At 37.9% G+C, this 26,623-nt stretch overlaps 1 protein-coding gene across 1 annotated transcript in view; it reads right to left on the bottom strand.

Moving 5' to 3' along the window:
* TTC6 (tetratricopeptide repeat domain 6) overlaps window positions 1–26,623 on the bottom strand; it is a 44,402-nt gene that overhangs the window by 12,565 nt on the left and 5,214 nt on the right. Inside the window, exons 4-7 of the mRNA XM_040620849.1 lie at window positions 23,888–24,001; window positions 20,315–20,434; window positions 14,494–14,567; window positions 504–714 (exon numbers count right to left, since the gene is read on the bottom strand). Coding sequence (XP_040476783.1) covers window positions 504–714; window positions 14,494–14,567; window positions 20,315–20,434; window positions 23,888–24,001 — 519 coding nt within the window. The remainder of the gene's footprint in view (window positions 1–503; window positions 715–14,493; window positions 14,568–20,314; window positions 20,435–23,887; window positions 24,002–26,623) is intronic.

Raw genomic sequence — 26,623 nt, 5'->3', positions numbered from 1 at the left:
TCCCATTTTGGAAGATGACCTAAATCCCTATACAGTGGTTGTCTGACCCACTGCATGGCTAAAGTCCACTTCAAAACTTTCATACAGTGTTTATTCTGTGTAGCTTGTCATTAATTCAACAGGACAATACCTATGGGGCCCAAGTATCAGTTAGTGAAACAAATGTTAGTCACATTCTTATGTGAAACTCATCAGGCAAATTTCAAAAGTTGTCTGTAAGTGTGGGGGTAAAGTAAGGCGGGGTATAGGCATTAAGGAAGCTCAGGTTCAAAGGGTCCACATCTCACTAGCACACCAGGTCCCTGGGTGTGGTCCCCAGGCAGGCTCCCTGTAACTAACAAACCCTGGCGGAAGCTCTGCTCTGGATACTGATAGTAAGGAAAAGGTAAAATGTACATGACCAAAAAATAACATAAATCCCAACCACCAGTAAAGGGCCAAATATATTCTTTTCTGGTCCAAAAGGTGCTTTTATGGGTTAAAACGTTGTTATATAACGTTACCTGCAAATTATAGCCTAGGCTAATTCTGGCTTTCATATATGTTGGATTAATGTGCAATGCTTTCAGAAAGTCCTTCTGTGCTTGTTCAGTGGCTTTCTCGTGGCCATATTCCATGTAAGAATTTCCCCGTCCAACATAAGCATCCAGAAAACAGGGATTAATTTTAAGAGCCCAGGTGAAGAAATCAACGGCTTCTTCAAACTCCTTATTTCTGAAAATAAATGAAAATATTGATCCTTCCTAGTGAATTTTCGAAGTGCTTTTCTAGATATAATTTATTCATGAAGATTTGCACTAACCCTTATAAAAAAAACTTTTCATTTTAATTATCCATCATAGGAAGTTAAGTTCATATAACCTAAGAAAGTCTGACAGGGTCTTTGAAGATTTTGGTGAAAGGAAAGAGAAAGGTAAGAGCCATTTTCACAACAGAATATGTTGGGATGATTTAGAGTTCTTTTTTCACAACAACAAATGTCTGAATGGCATTCCTGAACTTGTTTTTAACAGCTATCAGTGGCCAATACAGAAAAACATATGCTGTTATTGATGCAATACACTATTTAAATCAGATTAAAATAATTTATTTATGTATTTAATATTTTCTCATACAATGAAAGGAACACATTTTTATTACACGGGAGGCCTTACTTCAGAGCTTTTATAAAGGCAAACACTTTTTGTGGACACCAGGAAAGGAGAAAAGAAAAAAGGTCAAATGCATTTGATTTATTAACTTGTGAATAGATGTGACCAAGTGATAACTCTATCTCTCATCCTTAATCATTCTCTTGTGGTGGGGTGAGGGCTAGAGAATGAATCAGATATTTGTTTATGGGCAGAGAGAGTCACTTTTCCATTTCATATGCATATCTAATAATTACATTCAGTCTCAACTGACAGGGAGAACATCGAGGATTTTTTAAAAAAACTAGAATGAGGGAGCTAACGTTGAGTAACTGCTTACTTACCAGGTACTGTGCTAAATGCTTTACCGATGCTACGTCACTCAATCCGTCCGGCAATTCCTAAGCTGGTTATAATTTTCTACATTTTATAGATTAAAAGAGAATGGCTCAGAGAAGTTTGCGCCTAGTAAATAACATTGTAAATGGAGTGGTGAGGCTCATTGGTGTACGCAGCTAGGATTCAGACTCAGGTAAACCCTAACTCCAGACTGGATACTTTTCACTCAGTCATCTCTACCTCACCTTCTTCACCCCTACCCTACCTACAGTTGACGCACAAGATGTGATATCACAACAGCGTAGGCAGAAGGAAGCCGTGACGCTCAGACCTAAACCTGAATGTGCAAATTAATACTAATTTTTCAAAGTCGTTATGAGAAACAAATGAGCACATGTGAAAATTATTAAGCAAAGAAATGCTCAATAAATATTATCATCTTCCTCTCATCCTCTTCATTGTTTCTCAAAAAAGTTTCCAAAATTTAACAAGATGCATCACTACTTCGCTAATTTTTCCTTTATAAGACACATGGAACCGAGGGAAACTATTCTAGGGACTGTCAACTCCTAGTGTTTCCCAAACTTCAGCACCTCCTTGGTGACAGGTGCCCTATGTCCTACCTGCACTATCATTTACTGGATATTTTTCTTTAAGTCAAATCACTGTTTTACTTAACTTGATTTATTTCAAAAGACAACTTAGTTTCAATCCCATAAACAGAAAATTAATATTTCATGCCATAAACATAAACAACTTTTGGAGCTGGATACTACCGTAGCCTGCAGGAAACTGAACCTGAGGGCTAGGCCATCTATTACAAAATGCTGGAAAGATGGGAAAGTCTAACTTTTAGCTGAGACTTTCTCCTTGATGTATTCAGAAGGTTTGAGAAAGAATTCAGTTTGAAATGGAAAAGCACTTCATTTTCTCACAATGTGATTCAATATTTTTTAATGCCTGTCTAAGCCATGAAGAATAATTGAGGTTCTTAAGATATTTACTCCATGTTTTGGCAAACACTACCCAAAACTGGAGCATCGAGTGTTCTGCCAGAAGACCGTAAACGAATCCGCGGTGAAATACCAGGAAACTTGGCTTCTAATAATTCAGACAGGCAAAAAGTGAACATTCACATATACGAGTCGGTTGTATCTACTGAGTTCTCTGTGGGTTGTTACTAAGAAAATACAGGTTTACTTCCCTCGGTAGCTTACAGTGAAATTGTGCTTCTCTCCTGGCACTATTGGAGAGGTGAGAGTTCGCTAAATAAGGGTAACAATGCTTGAGGTTGTGTTCTGTTTACACAGATCTTTTCCTCTGTGCCTCTCAGTCCCCTTCACCTACTTTGCCCATTCCCCACTCCTGTCTTCGCTGGCCACCACCAGTCTGTTCCTTGTATTTATGAGCCTTTTTCTGTTTTTGTTTGCTCATTTGTCTTGTTTTTCAATTTCCACATTTAAATGAAATCATACAGTATTTGCCTTTCTCCATCTGACCTATTGCACTTAGCATAATACCCTCTAAGTGCAAATGGCAAGATCGCATTCTTTTTTATGGCTGAGTAATTCCATTGTGTGCATGCGTGTGTGTGTGTGTGTGTGTGTGTGTGTGTGTACCGTATCTTTATACATTCATCTACCCAAGGGCATTTGTGTTACTTTCATATCTTGGCTATTACAAATAATGCCTCAATAAACATAGGGTTGCATAGATCTTTTCAAATTAGTGTTTTTGTTTTCTTTAGGTAAAATAATGGAATTACTGCACCATACGGTATTTCTATTTTTTTTTTTAAAGATTTTATTTATTTGGGGGCGCCTGGGTGGCACAGCGGTTAAGCATCTGCCTTCGGCTCAGGGCGTGATCCTGACGTTATGGGATCGAGCCCCACATCAGGCTCCTCTGCTATGAGCCTGCTTCTTCCTCTCCCACTCCTCCTGCTTGTGTTCCCTCTCTCGCTGGCTGTCTCTCTCTCTGTCAAATAAATAAAATCCTTTTTTTTGTTGAATAAATAAATAAAATCTTAAAAAAAAAGATTTTATTTATTTGACAGAGAGAGAGACAGCCAGCGAGAGAGGGAACATAGGCAGGGGGAGTGGGAGAGGAAGAAGCAGGCTCCCACCAGAGGAGCCTGATGTGGGGCTCAATCCCAGGACGCTGGGATCACGCCCTGAGCCAAAGGCAGACGCTTAACGACTGAGCCACCCAGGCGCCCCGGTATTTCTATTTTTAATTTTTTAAGGAAACTCCTTAATGTTTTCCACACCGGTTGCACCAATTTACAGTCTCAACAGTGCACCACAAAGGTTCCCTTTTCTCCACATCCTCACCAACACTTGTTATTTCTTGTCTTTTTGGTACTAGCTCTTCTGACTGGTGTGAGGTGCTATCTCCTTGTGGTTTTGCTTTGTATTTCCCTGATGATCAGTGATGTCAAGCAGCTTTTCATCTCCCTGTTGCCATTTGTATGTTATCTTTGGAAACGTCTATACAGTTTCTCTGCCCATTTTAATCCAATTATTTGGGGGGTTTCGTGTTGAGTTGTATAAATTATTTATATATTTGGGATATTAACCCCTTATCAGATATATCATTTGCAAATATCTTCTCCTGTTCAATAGGTTGCCTTTTCTTTTTGTTCATGGTTTCCTTAGCTGTGCAAGACTTTTTATTTTGGTGTAGTCCCAATAGTTTGTTTTTGCTTTTGTTTCCCTTGCCTGAGGAGACATACCCAAAAAAGTGTTGCTAAGGCTTGAGTCCAGCAGATTACTGCCTATGTTTTCTTTTGGGACTTTCATGGTTTCAGGTCTCACATTTAGGTTTTAATCCATTTTGAGTTCCTTTTTGTGTATGTGTAAGAACATGGTCCAGTTTCATCCTTCTGCATGTAGCTGTCTAGTTCTTCCAACAGCATTTATGAGGATCTGTCTCAAAAAGAGACTGCCTTTTCCCCCATTGTATATTCTTGCCTCTTTTGTGGTAGATTAATTGATCATACAAACATGAGTTTCTTTCTGGGTTCTCTATCCTGTTCCATTGATCTACGTGTCTATTTCTGTGTTAGTACCATACTGTTTTGATCACTACAGCTTTGTAGTATAGTTTGAAATCTGGGATTGTGATACCTCCAGCTTTGTTCCTCTTTCTCAAGATTGCTTTGGATAACAAATTCTTTATCAAGAATAATTAGACAGTAGTAATTCTGTATAAAATGCATTTAGTTAATAGGTTGTTGTGCTCATTATTTCTATCTCTGGGTAGCAACAAACTATTTACTTATGGTGCATACCCATCGTGATTATGTAAACTGAAATTTCCACAACAATCTCAGTTCTCTCGTAGTTTTCTTATATATCATTGAAATGCTTCTAGTATTTTGACATCCATTTGCACCATACACACTGCCCCAGTCATACCCAGAAGGAAATTAAAAATCCTTTGTGAGGACATACACCAATATATGGCTTATAAAATACAATCTCACCTTTAATATAAATTAACCAATTTTAAAAGAAAAAATGAGGCAATAAATTGAAGCTATTTTTCTATATCTATCTAGTTATCATCACTAAAGTTTTTTTTTGTTTTTTGTTTCTTTTAGTTAGTTAACATTCAGTGCAATATTGGTTTCTGGAGTAGAATTCAGTGGTTCCTCACTTACATACAACACCCAGTGCTCATCATAACAAGTGCTCTATAATACCCACCACCCATCTAGCCCATCCTTCACCCACTTCCCTCCATCAAGCCTCACTTTGTTCTCTATCATTGAGAGTCTCTTATGGTTTGTTTCCCTCTTTCCTTTTTTTTTCCCCTTCCCATTTGGTCATCTGTTTTGTTTCTTAAATTCCACATATGAGTGACAGCATGTGGTATTTGTCTTTCTGACTGATTTTGTTTAGCATAATACACTCTAGCTCCATACACGTTGTGCAAATGGCAAGATTTCATCTTTTTGATGGCTGAGTAATATTCCATTATATATATATATACCACCTCTTCTTTATCCACTCATCAGACGCTGGACAAATGGACTCTTTCCATAGTTTAGCAATTGTTGATAATGCTGCTATAAACACTGGGGTTTATGCCTTTGAATCTGTATTTTTGTATCCTTTGGGTAAATACCTAGTAGTGTAATTGCTGGGTCATAGGGTAGTTCTATTTTAACTTTTTGAGGAACCTCCATACTGTTTTCCAGACTGGCTGCAGCAGTTTGCATTCCCACCAACAGTGTAAGAGGGTTCCCCTTTCTCTGCATTCTTGTCAACATCTATTGTTTCATGAGTTATTTTTAGCCATCCTGACAGGTGTGATGTGGTATTTCATCGTGGTTTTGATTTGCATTTCCCTGATGAAGAGTGATGTTGAGCATCTTCTCATGTGTCTGTTAGCCACAAGGATGTCTTCTTTGGAAAAGTGTCTATTCATGTCTTCTGCCCATTTCTTAACTGGATTATTTGTATTTTGGGTGTTGAGGTTGATAAGTTCTTTATAGATTTTGGATACTAACCTTTTATCAGATATGTCATTTGCAAATATCTTCTCCCATTCCATAGGCTGCCTTTAGTTTCGTTGACTGTTTCCTTTGCTGTGCAGAAGCTTTTTATTGATGAAGTCCCAACAGTTCATTTTTGTTTTTTTGTTTCCCTGGCCTCCAGTGACATGTCTAGTAAGAAGTTGCTATGGCCAAGGTCAGAAAGGTTTCTGCCTGTGTTCTACTCTAGCATTTTGATGGATTCTTGTTTCATATTTAGGTCTTTCCTCCATTTTGAATTTATTTTTGTATACGTTATAAGAAACTGGTCCAGTTTCATTCTTCTGCATGTGACTGTCCAGTTTTCCCAATACCATTTGTTGAAGAGACTGTCTTTTCTCCACCGGATATTTTTACCTGCTTTGTGCAAGATTAGTTGACCAAATCGTTGTGGGACCATTTCTGGGTTATCTATTTTGTTCCATTGATCTATGTGTCTGTTTTTGTGCCAGGACCATACTCTCTTGATGACTATAGCTTTGTAATACAGCTTGAAATCAGGAATTGTGATGATTCCAGTTTTTTCTTTTTCAGAATTGCTTTGGCTATTCAGAGTCTTTTGTGGTTCCATACAAATTTTAGGATTGTTTGTTCTAGCTCTGTGAAAAACGCTCGTGGTATTTTGATAGGGATTGCATTAAATGTGTAGATTGCTTTGGATAGTATAGACATTTTAACAATGTTTGTTGTTTATGCTTCCGATCCATGAGCATGGAACGCTTTCTCATTTCTTTGTGTCCTCTTCAATTTCTTTCAGAAGTGTTTTTATGGTTTTCAGAGTATAAATCTTTTATCTCTTTAGTTAGGTTTATTCCTAGGTATCATTGCTTTTGTACAGTCACGAATGGGATCAATTCCTTGCCTTCTTTTTCTGCTGCTTCATTTTTGGTGTACAGAAATGCAACTGATTTCTGTGCATTGATTTTATATCCTGCAACTTTGCTGAATTCATGTATGAGTTCTAGCAATTTTGGGGTGGAATCTTTTGGGTTTCCCACATAAAATATCACATCATCTGTGAAGAGTGAAAGTTTGACTTCTTCTTTGCCAATTTGAATGCCTTGTATTTCTTTTTGTTGTCTGATTGCTGAGGCTAGGACTTCTAGCACTATGGCGAACAGCAGTGGTGAGAGTGGGCATCTCTGTCATGTTCCTGATCTAAGGGGGAAAGCTCTCAGCTTTTCCCCATTGAGAATGACATTCGCTGTGGCTTTTTATAGATGGCTTTTATGATATTGAGGTATGTTCCCTCTATCCCTACACTGTGGAGAGTTTTAATCAAGAGAGGATGCTGTATTTTGTCAAATGCTTTTTCTGCATCAATTGAGAGGATCATATGGTTCTTGTCCTTTCTTTTATTAATGTGATGTATCACGTTGACTGATTTGCGAATGTTGAACCACACTTACAACCCAGGAATAAATCCCACTTGATCATGGTGAATAATCCTCTTCTTGTACTGTTGGATCCTATTGGTTAATATCTTGGTGAGTAAATTTTGGCATCCATGTTCATCAGGGATATTGGTCTGTAATTCTCCTTTATGATGGGGTCTTTGTCTGGTTTTGGGATAAAGGTAATTCTGGTCTCACAGGATGAGTTTGGAAGTTTTCCTTCCATTTCTATTTTTTGAAACAGCTTCAGAAGAATAGGTATTAACTCTTCTTTAAATGTTTGGTAGAAGTCCCCTGGGAAGCCATCTGGCCCTGGACTTTTGTTTCTTGGGAGGTTTTTGATACCGCTTCAATTTCCTTGCTGGTTATGGGTCTGTTCAGATTTTTTATTTCTTTCTGTTTCAGTTTTCGTAGTTTGTTAAGTTTCCAAGACTGCATCCATTTCTTCCAGATTGCCTATTTTGTTGGCATAGTTGTTCATAATATGTCCTCAAAATTGTTTGTATTTCCTTGGTGTTGGTCATGATCTCTCCTCTTTTATTCATGATTTTATTAATTTGGGTCCTTTCTCATTTCTTTTTGATAAGTCTGGGTAGGAGTTTATCGATCTTATTAATTCTTTCAAAGAACCAACTTCTAGTCTCATTGATCTACTGTTCTTCTGGTTTCTATTTGATTGATTTCTGCTCTAATCTGTATTATTTCTCTTCTTCTGCTTGGTTTAGGCTTTATTTATTGTTCTTTCTCCAGCTCCTTTAGGTGTAAGGTTAGCTTGTGTACTTGAGATTTTTCTAATTTTTTGAGAAAGGCTTATATTGCAATATACTTCCCTCTTGGGATGTCTGGGTGGCTCAGTCAGTTAAGCATCTGCCTAAGGCCAGGTCACAATCCTAGGGTCCTGGGATCAAGTCCCGCATCAGGCTCTTTGCTCAGTGCAGAGCCTGCTTCTTCCTCTGCCTGCCACTCCCCTTGCTTGTACTCTCTCTGAAAAATAAATAAAGTCTTTAAAAAATACACACACACACACACACACACACACACACACTTCTCTCTTAGGATTGCCTTTGCTCTATCCCAATCCAGGAAAGGACACAAACATCATGTTTTGAACAGTTGTGTTTCATTTTCATTACTTTCCATGAATTTTTTTAATTCTTTAATTTCCTGGCTGACCCATTCATTCTTAGTAGGATGTTCTTTAACTTCCATGTGTTTGAGTTCCTTCCAAATTTCCTCTTTGATTGAGTTCAAGTTTCAAAGCATTATGGTCTGAAAATATGCATAGTATGATCTTGATATTTTTGTACTTGTTTAGGGCTGATTTGTGACCCAGTATGTGATCTATTCTGCAGAATGTTCCGTGTGCACTCAATGTTCTGAATATATCTGTTAAGTCCATCCAGTCCAGTGTGTCATTCAAAGCTGTTGCTTCCTTGTTGATTTTCTGGTTAGATGATCTGTCCATTGCTGTAAGTGGGATGTTAAACCCCTCTACTATTATTGTATTATTATCAATGAGTTTCTTTATGTTAATTATTAACTGATTTATATATTTGGGTGCTCCCAAGTTGGGGGCGTAAATATTTACAATTATTAGATCTTCTTGTTGGATAGACTCCTTAACTTGTTATAGGCTTTGTTTGAAAATCGAGTTTGTCTGATATAGTTCATCTGTTTTAAATCTAGTTTGTCTGCTTTCTTTTGATGCCCATTAGCATGAGAGATGGTTCTCCATCCCCTCACTTTCAATCTGCAGGTGTCTTTAGGTCTAAAATGAGTCTCTTGTAGGCAGCATATAGATGGATCTTGTTTTTTTATCCATTCTGATACCCTATGTCTTTTGATTGGAGCATTTAGTCCATTTACATTCCAAGTGATTACTGAAAGATATGAATTTAGTGCCATTGTGTTACCTATAGATTGGTATTTCTGGTGATGTTCTCTGGTCCTTTCTAGTCTTTGTTGCTTTTGGTCTTTTTTTTTCTCCACTCAAAGAGTCTCCCTTAAAATTTCTTTCAGGGCTGGTTTAGTAGTCACAAATCCCTTTAGTTTTTGTTTGTCTGGGAAACTCTTTATCTCTCTTCTATTCTGAATGACAGCCTTGCTGGGTAAAGAATTCTTGGCTGCCTATTCTTTCCATTCAGCACATTGAATATTTCCTGCAATTATCTTCTGGCCTGCCAAGTTTCTGTGGACAGGTCTCCTGTGAGCCTGATCTGTCTTACCTTGTTGGTTAAGGGCTTTTTTTGTTTTGTTTTGTTTTTTTCCCTTGCTGCTTCAGGATTCTTTCCTTGTCTGTGTATTTTGTGAATTTCACTGTGATATGCCTTGGCAATGGCTGGCTTTTTTTTAATTTAATGGGAGCTCTCTGTGCTTCTTGGATTTTGATGTTTGTGTCCTTCCCCAGATAAGAAAGTTTTTAGCTATAATTTATTCAAATAAACCTTCTGCCCCACTTTCTCTCCATCTTCTGGAATTCCTATGATATGAATATTATTAAGTCTTAATGATTCACTGAGTTCCCTAAGTCTACTTTCGTAATCCATTACTTTTCTTTCCCTCTTCTTTTCAGTTTCATTATTTTCTAAAATTTTATCTTCTATATCACTGATTTGTTCCTCTGCTTCATCCATCCTCATGTTTGTGGCTTCCATTTGTGTTTGCACCTCGGTTATAGCATTTTAAATTTTGGCCTGACTAGATTTTAGTTCTTTTATCTCTGCAGTAAGGGATTCTCTGTGTCTTCTATGCTTTTTTTCAAGTCCAGATAGTATCCTTATAATTGTTGTTTTAAGTTCTAGTTCAGAGATATTACTTATATCTGTATTGATTACATCCCTGGCTTTGAGTTCTACTTTCTCTTCTTTCTTTTGGGGTGAATTTCTCCACCTCATCATTTTGTCCAGGAAAAAAAAAAAAAAAAAAAGCCTAGACCCTGGGTGTGTTTTGGTCTGCTTGTAAGAATTCAGATCCCAAAATACAAAAAAAAAAAAAAAAGAAAGAAAAGAAAAAGAAAAAGAAAAGAAAAGAAACAAAAAGTAAAACATATATAATAAATAGAAATAACATTTTTTAGAAGTTAATAATAAAAAACTTAAAAAGGAACTGAAAAAATAAAACCAATGAAAAAATAATAAAAGAATAAAGAATAAAAGTAAAACAGAAGTTAGATCCTATTTCCTCTAGAGCTGAAGCTTTGTAGCACTCTAGGATCAGTAGATTTTGTGCCAGCCGGTTGTTTGTGCCGGTCTCCTGGGGGAGGGGCCTGTTGCACTGATTCTCAGGCTGACTTGTTTCAGTGAAAATGCGCCTCCAGGCCACAGAGGCGTGGGACTTGGTGTAAGCACCTCCAGCCTCCTCTGGGTGGCACTGTTTTGATCCCTGAAGGCTTATAGTGCTGATGGGCAGGATGAGTAGGGCAGCGCCCTGCTCTTTAGCCTCCAAGCAGAAATTATGCACCCCCTTCTCTTCAGCGAGCCCTCACAGAAAAGCAATCCATCACCCCTCTGGCGTCCCCAGTTTCTCTCAGAACCCTGCATTAATGCTGCCTGTGTCCAAGCTTCCCCACTTCTATGCCTGGGAACAGTGCAGCACGTTGGAGCCACCCATTCTTGCAACGCAGGGGATCCTCAGACCACACTTTCAGTCCTGGGATTCCGCCCCACTTTGCCACCTGAACACCTTTAAGCCAGGCATATCCTCCATGGCAGCGGACTACTAAAAGTTCAGATTTTGTGTTCCGTGGCTTCTAATACTTTGTGGTAGCCTCCGTAAGCAGGCTCCTTCCCCACCAATGTATCCACAGCTATATCTTCCCCAAGTCAACTCCACGGGTAGGAGTACCTTCCAAAGGTGATCACTTTTCTACTTGTAGACTTGCAGTTTTTGTTTTCGCAGACCTCTGATTGATTTTTTGGGTGTTCGGAATGACTTGATAAATATCTAGCTGTGTTCAAGGGACAAGACAAACTTAGGGTCCCCCTACTCCTCTGCCATCCTAACTCCTCTACCAGCACTAAAGTTTAATGAGCATCTAATCCATTCAGACTAAGTAAATAATTATTAAACCTTAAAGTTAGAAAGAGACATTGAAAGACACCTAGCAACCTCTTCAAAGCTGACAATGACTAAAAATCAAGTCCAGAGGAGGTGACATTGCCAAAACCAGAGACTTCCCAGGCCCCATACAAATAGAAAAAAAAAAAAGAAGAAGAAAAGGAAAGAAAGAGATACCACTATAGAAATAGCAATCCCATTTTTTTGAATATGTATATATCACACAATATCCTAGATTGAAGCTTTTGTTAAATAATCACATGGCAGTTAAACAACAGAAGAATGTGGTAAAGTATCTATATCAGGATACATATTCAGCAAGACATAAATTGTTAAGCATCAATTACAAATATAAAAGTATATTAAATTTGTTTTTCTGAAATTAAATGTTTTTATAAATCTAAAATAATATGATCACTGAGGAAGGTGCCTGATTTTCATTACAGTGTCCAGAACTATGGACCCTGTGCTGAGTGTGCAGACGAGGCCACAGACACAAAGGCCCACTACATTTTCCAAATTAATCACATACGTGACCAGATGTGCCCTACTGAGTTGTACAAATAAATCATAAATACACCCCAAAACTAAAGAATGTGGCTTGCAGAGTCAAAGATTCAAAAATATTTTATGCAAATATAAGAATAGTAAAATAGATGTTCTGGGATAAAAAGTGGATAGGACATGTAACTGAGTAAATCAGGCTCTCCCTCTGTGGCTTTTTTTTTTTTTTTTCTAATCTGAAGGTGGCTTTCTCAAAGAGATCTAAAAATTAACTCTACCATAACACTCTTAGTGACCAAATTGGACAACAAGTAGGATATTCAGCCTAAGGAATGTTGTCTCCTAGCAACCGCAAGAGTGAGAGCCAGAGATACACAAAGGCATACTTCAAAAGTCTGCAGCCCCATGAGTTCAAAGATCAAAGTCCTAAAATTTAAAGATTTACTCCTTTTTTTTTTTAATTTTTCCAAATGGGAAAATTTTTACTTTCCCCACTATAAGACATCAATAATGAATCTCAGTACTTAGAAACTAAGCTGCTGTGGTATAAGTATGTTATAGCTTACCTTGAAAAGCAAAAATACTTTTCCTGAAATAAATATAACCGATCACTAAACATGCCTTATTGCTAAATTCAGTAAAACTCAAAACACATGGAATTGGGACTGTGAGTTATCAGGGCTTTACTGTTGATTTAAATTCTACTTTTATTAAAGGACAATAGAGATTCCAGTCAGCTGATGAAAGTTGGGTTATTTGGAATTGCAAAGCAGTATCAGCTTAAGGAGGCTCCGCCATATAGACCCAGTGATTACATTTCATAAAAGAGATCAGCAACTGACACAGAGAGAACTTTACTGTCTCTAATAGTTGCTAAACATAGGAATGAGGTTGAGAGAAATTTTGCTGTCTTTTTTTTTTTAATTTTAAGAGAATACAATGACCTCAAACATTCACTCACCCACCAAAACAAACACGTCAGTCATCATTATTCCATCTCTTTTTCCTAAAGAGATGAATTGTACAAGGTTCCTGGATTAACATAGACAACAGTGTGACTATGTTTTGCTTTCTATATAAAATTAGATGTCTGAGACCCGTTTAGGCTTTTTACCTCAATGACACTTTTCACAAGTACCAGTTATTATATCACTATGTTCATAAAATAAAAAGTCTCTCGTTGGAAAATGTAGCTGTACTATATACGTCCTAAAGGGGGAAAAAAGAATGCTGATTTCCTAAATAATTCAAACTATGTTCTATTCTCTAAATTGGATATTTATACAGGCTAGCCTACATAATTTATGAACATCCAAATTTCTCCTCCAATTAATTGCTGTTGTTTCATGAAAAATAATGCTGTAAACTATTACTTAATCAAACATATCTTATCCTACCTTAAAATCTTCATGTGCTGAATCTCTATGCTTTTAAAAGCAAAATGACCAGAAATTAATTTTTAGTATTTTTTTTTATTTTAATGATTTTTTATTATATTATGTTAGTCACCATACAGTACATCCCTGGTTTCCGATGTAAGGCTCGATGATTCATTAGTTGCGTATAACACCCAGTGCACCATGCAATACGTGCCCTCCTTACTACCCATCACCAGCCTATCCCATTCCCCCACCCCCCTCCCCTCTGAGGCCCTCAGTTTGTTTCTCATAGTCCATAGTCTCTCATGCTTCATTCCCCCTTCTGCAGAAATTAATTTTTAGGTGCCAAATGTATATATAGAAATGTAAACACTACAGTTAACAAAATCTACCTACTCTAATATTATCTGGGTAAATTTTAAACTGATTGTCATCTGTATTTGAGCCTATTGCTTTCTCCCCTTTTATAACTTACTTTTATTTTTCTTTAAGTGTGGAGCCCAACAGAGGGCTCGAACCCACAATCCTGAGATCAAGACCTAAGCTGAGATCAAGAGTCAGGATGCTTAACTGAATGAACCACCCAGGTGTCCCAATACTTATTTTTATAATAACCCCAGAAACAGGTAATAATGTTTTAAGTAATATGTTTCTTGTAGATTTTATTGTACTTTGTGGATATTTACCGGTATTGTTGTAATTAGTTCTATATTTAGAACTATGTTTTCTAAATGCAAAATTTTCTTGAAAATATATTGTTTTGAAATCACTCTCTCTTCCAGGAAACAGGTTTTTTAAAAGTTAGCTCCATTTTATGAACAAAATTAATTAACTTAATTTTGTTCTTAGCTATTTCAAGCTATGCATGATTTTATTTTGTATATTACCAAGGTCCTTTCCAGTAAATGGGCTTGTATCAGATGGGTACCCCAATGCCATGATGCAGGTATTTTCTTAAAGAGTTGGCTTAATCATTTATTGTAATGACACATTCAGGTATGCTCCCCACTTCTTTACAGGGAATCTTTGTGTCTCTCCCCATGTTTGTACTGTTAGTTCCACAACATTTCCTTCTGTGTCTTCTATTCTTCTATCATTATAAATAGGATGGTTCTACCTGCTCTCACATCAACATAAATTGCACTCCTTACCTGTGATGGCACATGGCAGTGGCTTGACAAAGGCTCACATTAGTCTTGCTTATCAGTGCAGCTTGTTTAAAATCCTGAAACAGTTTTATAGGTTTTTGTTAATTTTGCAGTATTACCTTTTGCGCTTTCTTAAACTTCCTTCTAACTTTGATTCTACCACGAATATACTTAACACAAGCATTAAAATATACATCTTCCTAAAACTTAATTTTTCCTTTTGGTATCACAGCTAGTGAGAATGGATGGAGCAGAGGAAGCCCATAACTGAAAACTCACTCAGAATCTTACGTTACTGGTCTCCACTTTTCTCGTGGCTTTTCCCTGCTCTCTGTAATGAGATATTTCATTTGCTCTCATTTTATTGTTTTTTCCCCAGTGCATACCATCAGAGACTTCCCCATCTAGATAGAAATGGAAATTCACTTGAAGAGAAGCTTTGGCAATACAGGTCTATAGGACAACGGGCACATAGGCCCAGGGAAAGTGTGTAACTGGGCCTTCTGTGTGGATATGCTAAGGCTGCTCCTACCTGTGGAATCCACACTGCTGGGAAGACGTGTATTGTTTTGTCCAGGGATCCTAGAAGCCTCTGAGAGGGAGCAATGTAAATTCTAACCCCAAGATTTTGACTTAGAGAAGTCAGCTAGGATAGACCTGCATGGCCCAGGGGAAGAGGTTGTCAAGAGAATTACACGAGCTAAGCCTGCAAAAGGTCCCGAACTTTTGGCCCTAATGCTCACTGGCCTCTCTTAGGCACTGGAGAGGAGTTAACCATAATAGATGGTCTCGCTATCCTTCTCCTTCTCCCTTCCCCTTTCCTTCTCTTTTCCCCTCTTTCTTCCACAAACTTCCCAGACTCTGCCACAGGGAGGAAGCTGGCTGTCTTGCGGGGATAGAATGAGTTTTCTGCAAATACTGGGGTGGAAGAGGGAGCAGTAGGGTCAAATGAGCACTCTGGGATCCTACTGGGGGAGGAAGGTATTAGTTACGTAGACCAATCTGTGAAAGTGGACTCCCCATTTTATATTTTGATATTAAGTGGAAATATTTGGGAGAATATTTGGGATCGAGTCTTAAGCAGAAAATAAGAAAGTTATTGTCTACTCAAATATAATCTAATCAGATATGCTGCCAATTAACTCCCCTAAAGGGATTGTTTTGCTAAAAGAGAGGCAAATTTACAAGTGTGAGATTTGTTACAAACATTCTTATTAATTTGAGGAGTTGTGGGGAATGACCACAAACTTAAAAGCCTGAGAATACCAAGTTTCATTTTGTAATCAGATACAATTTACAAATGTCAACTTGACTTTATATACATAACCATTGTTATGCTACATGGTAATCAGGCATTAATTATCAGCAATAGACATAAATGATGACTGTTGGCATTACTTAGAATAAAGCTGGGGGCGCCTGGGTGGCTCAGTCGTTAAGTGCCTGCCTTCGGCTCAGGGTGTGATCCCGGCGTTCTGGGATCGAGCCCCACATCAGGCTCCTCCACTGGGAGCCTGCTTCTTCCTCTCCCACTCCCCCTGCTTGTGTTCCCTCCCTCGCTGGCTGTCTCTCTCTGTCAAATAAATGAATAAAATCTTAAAAAAAAAAAAAAGAATAAAGCTAACAGAATTTTTATGATTTTTCTTGTCCGCACGAATCTTTTCTCTAATACGGAGATCATAAATTATAAACCACACAAAGCCACTCATCTACAAAGCGAAATCCCAACTCCCATCTCCTCCACTGATGAGTTTATTTGTAAAGACCTTCACCCACACTGTCTCACTTTCTGTGTCAGAGCGTGGACTCTCGCCTTTATTCCTTCCTATCTCCCCTGAAAACGTGCTCCATCATAATCCTGCTGCTTTCTGTATCTTTAAGCCTTGGCTCACTGCCCTGCCTAATGTGCCTCCTCTCAGTCTTCCCTCCCGGAAAACTACGTATGGCCTTCTCATTCTACTTCTTGTCACTACCAATCTCCTCGAACGCATGGTCACCACTCACAGCGGCCATGTCGCCATATCCCCTCAACTCATTATTCTTGTTTAATAAGGCCAATTTTGTTTTGTAACTTGTAAACTGCCTCTAAAGGCATTTGTTGTTTATTGATTTTTATTCTTGTCAAAGTAACCTTTATTATACAATGCATAGGGTCCAATAAAACTAGAAAATGTACCTCCCCCACTTCCCCTCTTGCTCCCCCTCTCCTTACCCAAGTCTACTCCCTAAAGACAATTGTTTTGACAGCTTGCTGGGTTTTGTCCTGCTATTTACCTTCACATTTCTAAATAACATGAGTATTGTATCATGTTTAACTTCCGAAACTGGATAATATTTAGCTGTCTTACACCACTCCATGCACCTCCCCTTCTGCCACCATCCCATACCTACAGCAATGCACTTGTTTGTTTTAGTCTCTGTTTCACTTCCCTCAAGTGTAGGATCCTTGGCTACCCATTTATTTTTAAGTTTGAGGTATTAAAATCTTGAGTGATAGTTTTGGGTGCCCTGAACAGCTCTTCTCCACTATCTTTAACTTTGTGGCATTACATCTTTTTTATTCCTTTATTGTTTTCCTGGTAGGTTTTCAAGAGGACAAAGAGATAAACAAATGTTCTCAATCCAGCCAGCTTAACCATTAACTTCCTAAACAATGCCAGCCTAAATGCTGCATTCTACTTCCTGGTCAACGTGTTCCTATGACGGTAGGACATATAACTTCCAATTAACTAGTAGGTTTTCAGTATTTGTCCTACTTAACCACACTATTTATCAGTCACTCCCACGAAAAATTTTTCCCTAGGCAGGTTTTAAGACACTGCTTTCTCTTGGTTTTTTACCTAGCGCTCTTATTGTTAAGTCTTAGATTCTTTCACTGGTTCTTCCTCAACCTGCATCTTTTTTTTAATTTAATGTTTCAAATTAATATTTTTTTTACTTTACATTGAGGAAAAAATCGTTAACTTTTAATTAGTGTTTGCAGGGCATGCTTTTTTCCCAGACTTTACTTTGACCTATCTATGTCATTATATTTAAAGTATGTTTCCTACAACCAGAATACAGCTAGGGCTTTTTTTAAAGATTTATTTATTTATTTATTTATTTATTTATTTATTTGAGAGAGAGAGAGAGAGGTGGGGAGAGGCAGAGGGAGAGGGAGAGAGAGTCTTAAGCAGAACATGGAGCCTGACTCAGGGCTCAATTTCCACAACCCTGAGATCAAGACCTGAGCTGAAATCGAGTCAGACACTTCACTGTGCCAGTCAGGTGCCCCTATAGTCAGGGCTTTTAAAAAATTCCAATCTGACATCTTCATTATTTTAATTGGTATATTTTGACCATTTCTATTTAATGTAACTACTGATACAGTTAGATTTAGGTCTAAATTTTATTTTTTGTTTTCTGCTGGTTTCCTCTATTTTCTGTTCCTTTGTTTTCCTTTCCAGACATATTTTGAGTTATTTTAATTTTTTTTAAAAATTCCATTTTAATCAATCTATGGTCTTTTTGACTAAGGAGGCCACATTTGGGCAGAAATCTGAAAGGAAAGGAGGGTATGAACCATACACAGATCAGTGGGAAGAGTGTTGTATGCTTAGGGAATAGCTTGTATGAGGACTCTGAGGCAGGAAGGGAGTCTGGCATTTCCAAGGAATAGCAAAAGTCCAGAGTGGACTGACCTGAGTGAAGAAAAAAAGAATATCTGACAACGAGTCAGATCAGCGGACAACAGTCAGAACATGTGCGGTCTTGGCTGGCCATAGTCAAGAATTCAGATATTAGGGGCGCCTGGGTGGCACAGCGGTTGAGCGTCTGCCTTCGGCTCAGGGCGTGATCCCGGCGATCTGGGATCGAGCCCCACATCAGGCTCTTCCGCTATGAGCCTGCTTCTTCCTCTCCCACTCCCCCTGCTTGTGTTCCCTCTCTCGCTGGTTGTCTCTATCTCTGTCAAATAAATAAATAAAATCTTTAAAAAAAAAAAAAGAATTCAGATATTATATTAAATGTTATGGGAAGCCAATGGAAAGTTTTGAGCAAAGGAATAACTCGATCTTCTCTATGTTTTTAAGAGGTTTCTCTGGCTGCTGTGTAAAGCACAGCATGCAGAGGAACAAGAGCAAAAGCAGAGAAGCCAGTTAAGAAGTTATTACACTACTCCAGGGGAGAGATGGTTGAGCCTGAATTAGGAGGTCAGCAGTGGCAAAAATGAGAAGTGATGAATTCCAAATATGCTTTGATGGTAAAGTTGACTGGACTTGCTGATGAGTTAGATGTGGGGTAAAGAAAGGGAAGGGTTGGGGCGCCTGGGTAGCGCAGTCGTTAAGCGTCTGCCTTCGGCTCAGGGCGTGATCCTGGTGTTGCGGGATCGAGTCCCACATCGGGCTCCTCGGCTGGGAGCCTGCTTCTTCCTCTCCCTCTCCCCTGCTGTGTTCCCTCTCTCGCTGGCTTTCTCTCTGTCACATAAATAAATAAAATCTTTAAAAAAAAAAAAAAAAAAAAGAAAGGGAAGGGTTAATAATGATTCCCACCAGACCATGAGCTCCTCAAGGACTGGAACTCTGTCTTAATGATCTCCATGACTTTACTGCCAATGCAGGTTACTTGCCTTGTGAGAAAGAACATGGGATTTGGAATCGAGAAAGATCTGAGTTCAAATCTTGCCCCAGTACTTCCTAGCTGAAAGATTTTATTAAGTACTAAATGGTATTCACTTGTTAGATAACACAGGCCCTGTATTTAATTCTCCAACAGCTGAGGTCTTTTGCTCCCAACCCCCGTTTTCCTCACTTGTTCCACCCCAACACTGTAGCCCAGAGTTCTATAGCTCACTTGCCTACTCCAAACAAAGAAGTTCTTTAGCTTCTCCTACCTGAGGGAATTCGGAATGGTATAACTCAAAACCAAGACCTAGAGGAGTTCAACTCCTGAAATTACATTTCATCATAGTATAAATTGCCTAGAATAAGATTTCCCAGACACTTCCTTAATAATAAGTATTTCTGTGGGGGCAAAATCTCAAAAGATAACTCCAGGGCACAGAAAAATAATACAAGCCATCTCTAAAGGTGAAAATATTAGGGAACACTCATTGCACAGTATTCTGTTGTCATTCCTCAGAAACACAAAAACAAAACTACCATTATTTAACTGCAAACTTCAAATTGCTATTTGATTTTTGCCTCATATCTCTTCATCTTAATTCCAAAATTAATTTAAAATAAACAATACAATTAAGATAAAAATGAGAATGGTGAATTTTGTTTAATTATAATTAATAACAATTAATTACTAAAATACATTTTAAACAAACTGTTTCTCTTTTGATACACTGCAGATGCTCTTTTATTGCAATTCTGAGTGCCTGTTTCCACTAACTTAAAAGTCTATTCCCAGTAGCCTATTTTGAGCAGCCATTTTCTGCCCTATGCAAAACAAACAGATTTATTTTGATATATTTTCAATGGGGAATGAGGAAAATTTTGAATGAGGAAGAATAAGCACTGAGCAGCAAAATAAATCGATACATAAATCATATGTGTAGCCAAGATACTCCCTGAGAGAAGGTGAGTGTATTGATATTTCATCAAATCAGAAACACTTTTACAAATTAATTATTTACCTGTAATCAAAACAGAGTAAAAATACACATTTTTTGGCAAAGATTCTATTATTCATTCAAAGTACTTCAATACAATTCTTGCTAAAATCGTTATTGCTGATTAACACTGCCATTTGATACCAAGAAAAATTTGTTCGCTAGTGTTCAGAGCAGAATGTGCAAAATCAAGTGGGTTCATTTTTACAAGTAAACAGGAAGGTTCACCTCCAATGCGAAACTATGCTGCCCCAGCTCTACGTAGATGAGCCCACGATTAATGAAAGTATTTAACGTCACAGTTTCTCCAGCATCAAGAAGCAGCACAATTCCATAATCCATTAATGCCTAAAAATAAAATAATCACTTTCAACATAGATTTAACTCTTTAGAGCCTTACCACATTGGCTATGAACAAATGTGCTTATGCCCAAACTAGGCCCTAACATGGATTCTTTAATGTGACTTACTTTTATGGCCAAAAATAATCATTCAGATTTAAAGGATATTTAACTAAATATTACAGACACTGCTATGTTTTAATAAATGGTCCACACTGTGCTCGGCTTTCGCAGGTTATCTTTGGATCATCCTGAGCATTTTTGTTGTGTACGGTTTGGAAGGATGCAATACCCTTCCCCCGCTCAGGAGTTTCACCAAATGACTGTTGACATTAGAGCAGAGCACTTGTTACCTTTTAAAATTTAATTTCTTCTTAGTGTTTTATTGTTTTTCCCACTGAAACCTAAGTGGAGGCAGAGCTGATCTATTTTGTTCACCATTGTAAAGCCAATAATTAGCTCAGTGCCTGCCTATAATAGGCAGTAGATAAATTTTTGTTGAATGAATAAATCATGAACAATGAAAATGGATTTTAATACACTAACAAATAAGCACTCATTGGAAAATTACTTCAAAATGTTTGATAAGCATACTCGTGTTTTGAAAGGCACTAAACTAAGAATTATCAACTCATAGGATCTTTCTCCATTACTTTCATCTTTTTTTTTTTTTTTTTTTTATTCACTTACTCTATGCCAGGTACTGGGAATATTCTAAATTTGGGTTGGAGCTGAATCTCTTAACTCATTTTCCTACTGAACATTTTGTCCAAAAGAGCCATATGGGTTTCTGGGGTGTTTCAATGGGGTGTCTCTCGATTGGATGGGGGCCCCCAGATGTACGGCACTGATGGGGTGGAAACTGGCGGCATGGGCAGTGATAGATTCCACCTGAAGCAGAACAAAGGAGAGAGAAGTTTATCGAATACACCGTAAGGGAGTGGCAGGTGGCGGGCAGGACAGCCGAGGAGAGCTGTCTGCAAGGAGGTAGTGGGTGGCGGCTGTTTAAAGGGGGAAGGTGAAGAGGTATGCCGAGTATGGAATCTTCCCTTTTTTTGGTAACTGTGCCTGGTTGTAAGAAGCCCATTGGGTAGTTAGGGTCTATGGATATTTTGAGGGGGGTCACCTGCCAGGGGGTCGCTGTGGGCCCGTACTACATTCCATCCTGCAAGCCTGTTTGCCCCCGGGAAAGCGGCCTCTACTGCTTCATCAGAAAAGGGCCAAATCGTGTGTGCCTGCAGCACATGCTAACCGAAAACGCAAACAAGTATTTTACTATTTGCTCACTGGTCCTCCTCTAGTGTTTCATTCCCTGACACTCAAGTGTCTAACAGCACTGTCCAATTAAAGATCCCATATGTGCGCAGTGACGTAATTCTAAGCAAACCTCTGCCAGGGCTGCAAAAATAATTTGTAATATGTATAAAACAAAACAAACCCAGAATGTTCGCAATTCTCCTGTCACAGACTCCCAGAACTGTGTGTGCTTTGTACATGTTCCTGTCAGACGCCTTAGAGATCCCCTAAGCAGCTGAGTATGTGACACGAGAGGAAACAAAAGGTGGAAAATGAGACGTCGGGAAGGTCAATGAGCAGGATTTGGATCGTGCCTCCGCTATTATTACTACCTCTCCAATCTTGGGGAAATTACTTAACCCTAAGCCTCAGTTTCCTCATCTATAAAATTGGAATATTGATAACTTATCATATTGTTGCAAACATCCATTAAAAATATTTTGATTGTATATTGGTAAAGCATTTAGCTCAGTGCATGTCACCCAATAAGCCCTAAGTAAGTCATAACTGTTATTTCTATTAAAATGAGGTGGTAGGAAGCAGAATTCACCTTTTCTTAATTTTTTATGAAACCATATCTTGGAAGAATGCCTAAGGACATTTTCTGCAGAAACGTACTTGGGTTTTCTCACTCTAGTGATNNNAGGAATGCTGAGAAACAGGTGGAGGGAGACAAAAAGGGAGGAGGTGACACTGTTAAATGACATCCGGTCCACATACTGGAGGTCAGATAGTTTTACAAAGCCACCTAAAGACTGTTAACCAGAAGCAAACAAACCTGTGAACACCAATACAGGTTTCTACTCTGTGTGGCTTGGATGTGTTTCTAACTTCTCCCCGCTTCCATTTCCTCCTCTGTAAAGTGACTCAGTTGGAGGAAATGTGCTCAGTACCTGGCGGCTCTAAAATAACCAATAAGTTATTATTCTAGTTAGATCTCTAGGTCGCTTTTCATTTTCCCTATTCATAGAGTACTGATTCTGCTATATATATATCAGAGATAACAAAAATGGGAGTTCCCTGCCCCCACCCAGTCCATTGTTTGTGGCTTCAGAGTTACCCAGAAAAGGCGGGACTGGGGGTGGGGAGGGAGCCGTCAAAGACACCTGCTGTGCAGGTTACTTGATAAATGACCCTTTAATTAGCTCTTAGAATCTTAACAACTCCTTTGTGAAAAATTAGTTATTCATTAGTCAACATTTCTGGAGGAAACCTGACAGACTGGCTACCAGGAATTCTACAGTCTCTTAAGTAGAAACAACGGTTCTCAACTTCTTCCCTTCCACAGCAAATACTTTTCTAAATCTCCAAATGTTTTAAACAGATTTCACTTTCCAAATTTCAAGGAGGTTGGAGGAGTATGTTTGCACAGAACAGCAGGAATATGATGTAGTCTCTCACTCAAAGCTTCACTGACGATGGAAACAGAGAGAAAGAAGAAGAGAAGACGAGAAGACGACAGAGAAAAGAGTGAGAGGATTAAGACCAGCTGGCCAGTGAGGGATCTTGATTGGAAAAGGACCAAACCTACAAGGGTAGGGAAGAGAAAGGTAAGATTAGAAAACAGAAAAGAGGGTTTGCTCAGGTAGAAGGTGGATCAGGACAAATAGAGAAAAAGGTTGACTGCAGCCATCAGTTGGGGCTTTAAAATACACAGGAAACACTCGTCACTGGTTCTGGACCTGGAAACCATCATGGAAAACTCTGTGCTGTGCCTGTGGTCTGAGTACCGCACAAAAAAATCCCCGGACAAACTGTTCTAGCTGGTGTTGAGATTTTGAAGCAACAATATTGCTGGTGATCACTGCTTAAAAATTCTCCAAGCAGTACATCATAGAAACATTCTCTCGAATGAGAATTGTGTAATATATTTTAATTTATAAATCCCTTTAAGTGCTTCTAAGAGCATTGTAAAATCAATTTTCATGTGACAGTCCAAAGATTACATAAAAATAGTTGCTGAATACCAACAAAACATTAAATATTCTTTGAAATGGTTCTTTGGTTTCTCAAGTTTGTGTGTGTGTGTGTGCGTGTGTCTGTGTGTGTATTTCCACAGGAATCCTTTCTCAGAATTATAACAGAAATAAGGAAATGCTTTACACATGCTTTAAATGTGTTTACAAATGCTGTAACGTGTAGTTTACTAAAATGGTCATCTTACCATTCGAAGTTCATTTATCTTGGTGTAACATAATGCTCTGTTATAAAATGCTACGTAACTGTTTTTGTCCATATTGATAGCTGTAGTTAAATCTGTAATTGCTAGCTTATAAGTCTACAAAGAAAAAAAAAATAATTAGATAAGAAGGGTTAATCATAATGGACTGAAATTTAATTGCAAAATAAATTCTTAATTCTATCAGAATTTTTGGAACATTTATTTACCCATTCAGCGCATCATCTGTGAAATTAAGACAACTAAGCTAATCTCTCACAGAGTGAATTAAGATCTCTTGGTAGGAATTGTTATAATAATGTTTCTCCTACCTGCAAGTAAACTTCAACATATAATTTAACTTAGATGATTATCTTATTGCCACTATTGCTATAAAGCAAAAAGAAGATATGCTTCTTATTAGTAAAAGAGAAATAAGCCACATTCATCCAGCAAACATTCACCAAACCTCACTTGCTTCTGTCACTCATACTGTTATGTAACCTAATGGTCATGTTTTCTATCCACGTTCTCTTTCACTTCCTCTTCCATGCTTCGCTGATACCTTAAATCATTCATTTCTGTAGACAGTAATTTTCATGGAATTAACATGTTCTACAAGGTCTTACCTTTGCTTAAAGGTATTATTTGCAAAATATTTCATATGAAATAGTTACAAAGAAAGGTCAGAAAAGAAAAGTAGGGAGAAACAAAGTATTCCCTGAAGTATCAGATATCAGTGGTGCTGCTCACACCGTTTGATCCAGTAATTTCTGGTTAGAAATCAATCACAAACTCAGGCAATGACCTTGTTCTCAGGGTGTGTAACTGTATTATTTAAGATAGTAAAATAGTAAAACATTTAAAACAACCCAAATGTCCAACAAAAAAAATATGGTAGACTATTATTCAGTCGTTAAAAATGGTATCTTCAAAGATTGTGAGAAGCAAGGCACAGCAAAGTTATAAGTAGCATAATCCCAATTTTGGAAAATACATATCTTATTTTCAGGGAAAAAGAGACTAAAAGTAAATAAACCAAAATGCTCTCAGGAATTGTCATTTGATGGTGGGGATAATAGGTGATTTTAATCTGCTCCTTTATTCCCCTACGTATTTTCCAAATCCTTTGCAATGAATATACACTACTTTCTTATTAAGATAAACAGTAAGTGCTATTTAAAATACAAATATCAAAAATAAATATCACTAGTTTGTGCAAAATTATGACTTGAAATCCCTCGGATGTAAAAGTATCAAGTGTTCTACGCAGGTCTGCCCTTTATACGACGGTGATGCTCTTCCCACAGAGAAAACAAGGAGGCGAGTCCCGGCTGGGCATCTGAGCGCCGCCCGCTCTACCATCTCAGTTAACAAGGCAGGACACGGCCCTACCTTGTTGTAGTGTTTCAGAACTCCTCTGTAGATATAGGCGCGCGCGCTCTGAGGGTAAATTTTGATGGCCTCGTTACAATTCAGGATTGCTTTGGAGTATCTCCCTTTCAAACCGTAGAAGGCTACTCGGCTTAAGTATGCCTTTTCAGAGAAAGGATATTTTAGTAAAAGCATCGATTCTCCCAAAATATATAGTGGTTTGAACAAGTCCATGCCATCCAAAGATGGTATAATATACAGTCTTTCTTCCCCCACTCTCTTTAATTAGAAAATATTTCAAACAGGCGCCTGCGTGGCTCAGTCAGTTGAGCATGCGACTCTCGGTTTCAGCTCAGGTCATGATCTCAGGCAGGGTGGTAGGACCAAGCCCCAAGTAGCTTCCGTGCTCAGTGGGGAGTCTGCTTGAGATTCTCTCTCTCTCCCTCTGCCCCTCCCCCTACTCATGCATACACTCTCTCTCAAATAAATAAATCGATCTTTTTCTAAAAAAAGAAAATATTTTGAACATATAGAATAACTGAAAAAAATAGTACAATGAACATCCATATGACTACCATTTGGATTCAATAATTATTATTTTGCAGTATTTGTTGTATCTATTTTTTCTGAACTATTCGAAAATAAGTTGTAGACATCGTCATATTTCACCCCCAGGTTTTCCATTATGCAAACATTCTCCTCCATAAGCACACTACCATTATATACGTAAGAAAATTAATAGTATTCTCTAAAATCATCTAATATTTAGTATATTCAAATTTCATAGGCTTTTAAACTCAGGATACAATCAAGCTTCACCTACTGAATTTTGTGTTGTCTCTACAGTCTCTTAAAAGGCAGGAATAAATGTGATAGCAAAATATGAAGTAAATAAAATTAATAACATGGTATATAAAATTATAATTTTCATAGGTACGATAAAATATTAACAATATTTATAAACATCACAATTCATGAAGCACTTCTACATAAAGTATCACTGTTGGAAACAAAATTTTTAGTTCAAGGGGAAACACAGATAGACGAATTATCAAAACACAGCTGAAAAGTAGGTGTAAGTAACCGATACTTGCTAACTAATAACAAAGACATATAAAGATTTAATAGTTTTAACAAATTTGATACACTCTCCAAATCACTGAAATTGTTTGTTTAAATACCTGGTAATGTTTTGGATTGAGGGTGATTGCACGATTAAAATCCAGGACCGAGCTATCCTTGTGGAGTTTTACTTTACAAAGCCCACGTTGATAAAAGCCTTCTGCAAATTCAGGATTTGCTTTCACAGCTTTTGTAAAACAATCAAAAGCCTAGAAGAGTATTTTGTTCAGTAGTGAGTAGAATATA

Source organism: Ursus maritimus, unplaced genomic scaffold (assembly GCF_017311325.1).
Source record: "Ursus maritimus isolate PB19 unplaced genomic scaffold, ASM1731132v1 scaffold_36, whole genome shotgun sequence".
Taxonomy (NCBI): Eukaryota; Metazoa; Chordata; class Mammalia; order Carnivora; family Ursidae; genus Ursus; species Ursus maritimus.
Note: the sequence above shows the minus strand (reverse complement) of the source record. Positions and strands in the feature narration are given on the sequence as shown.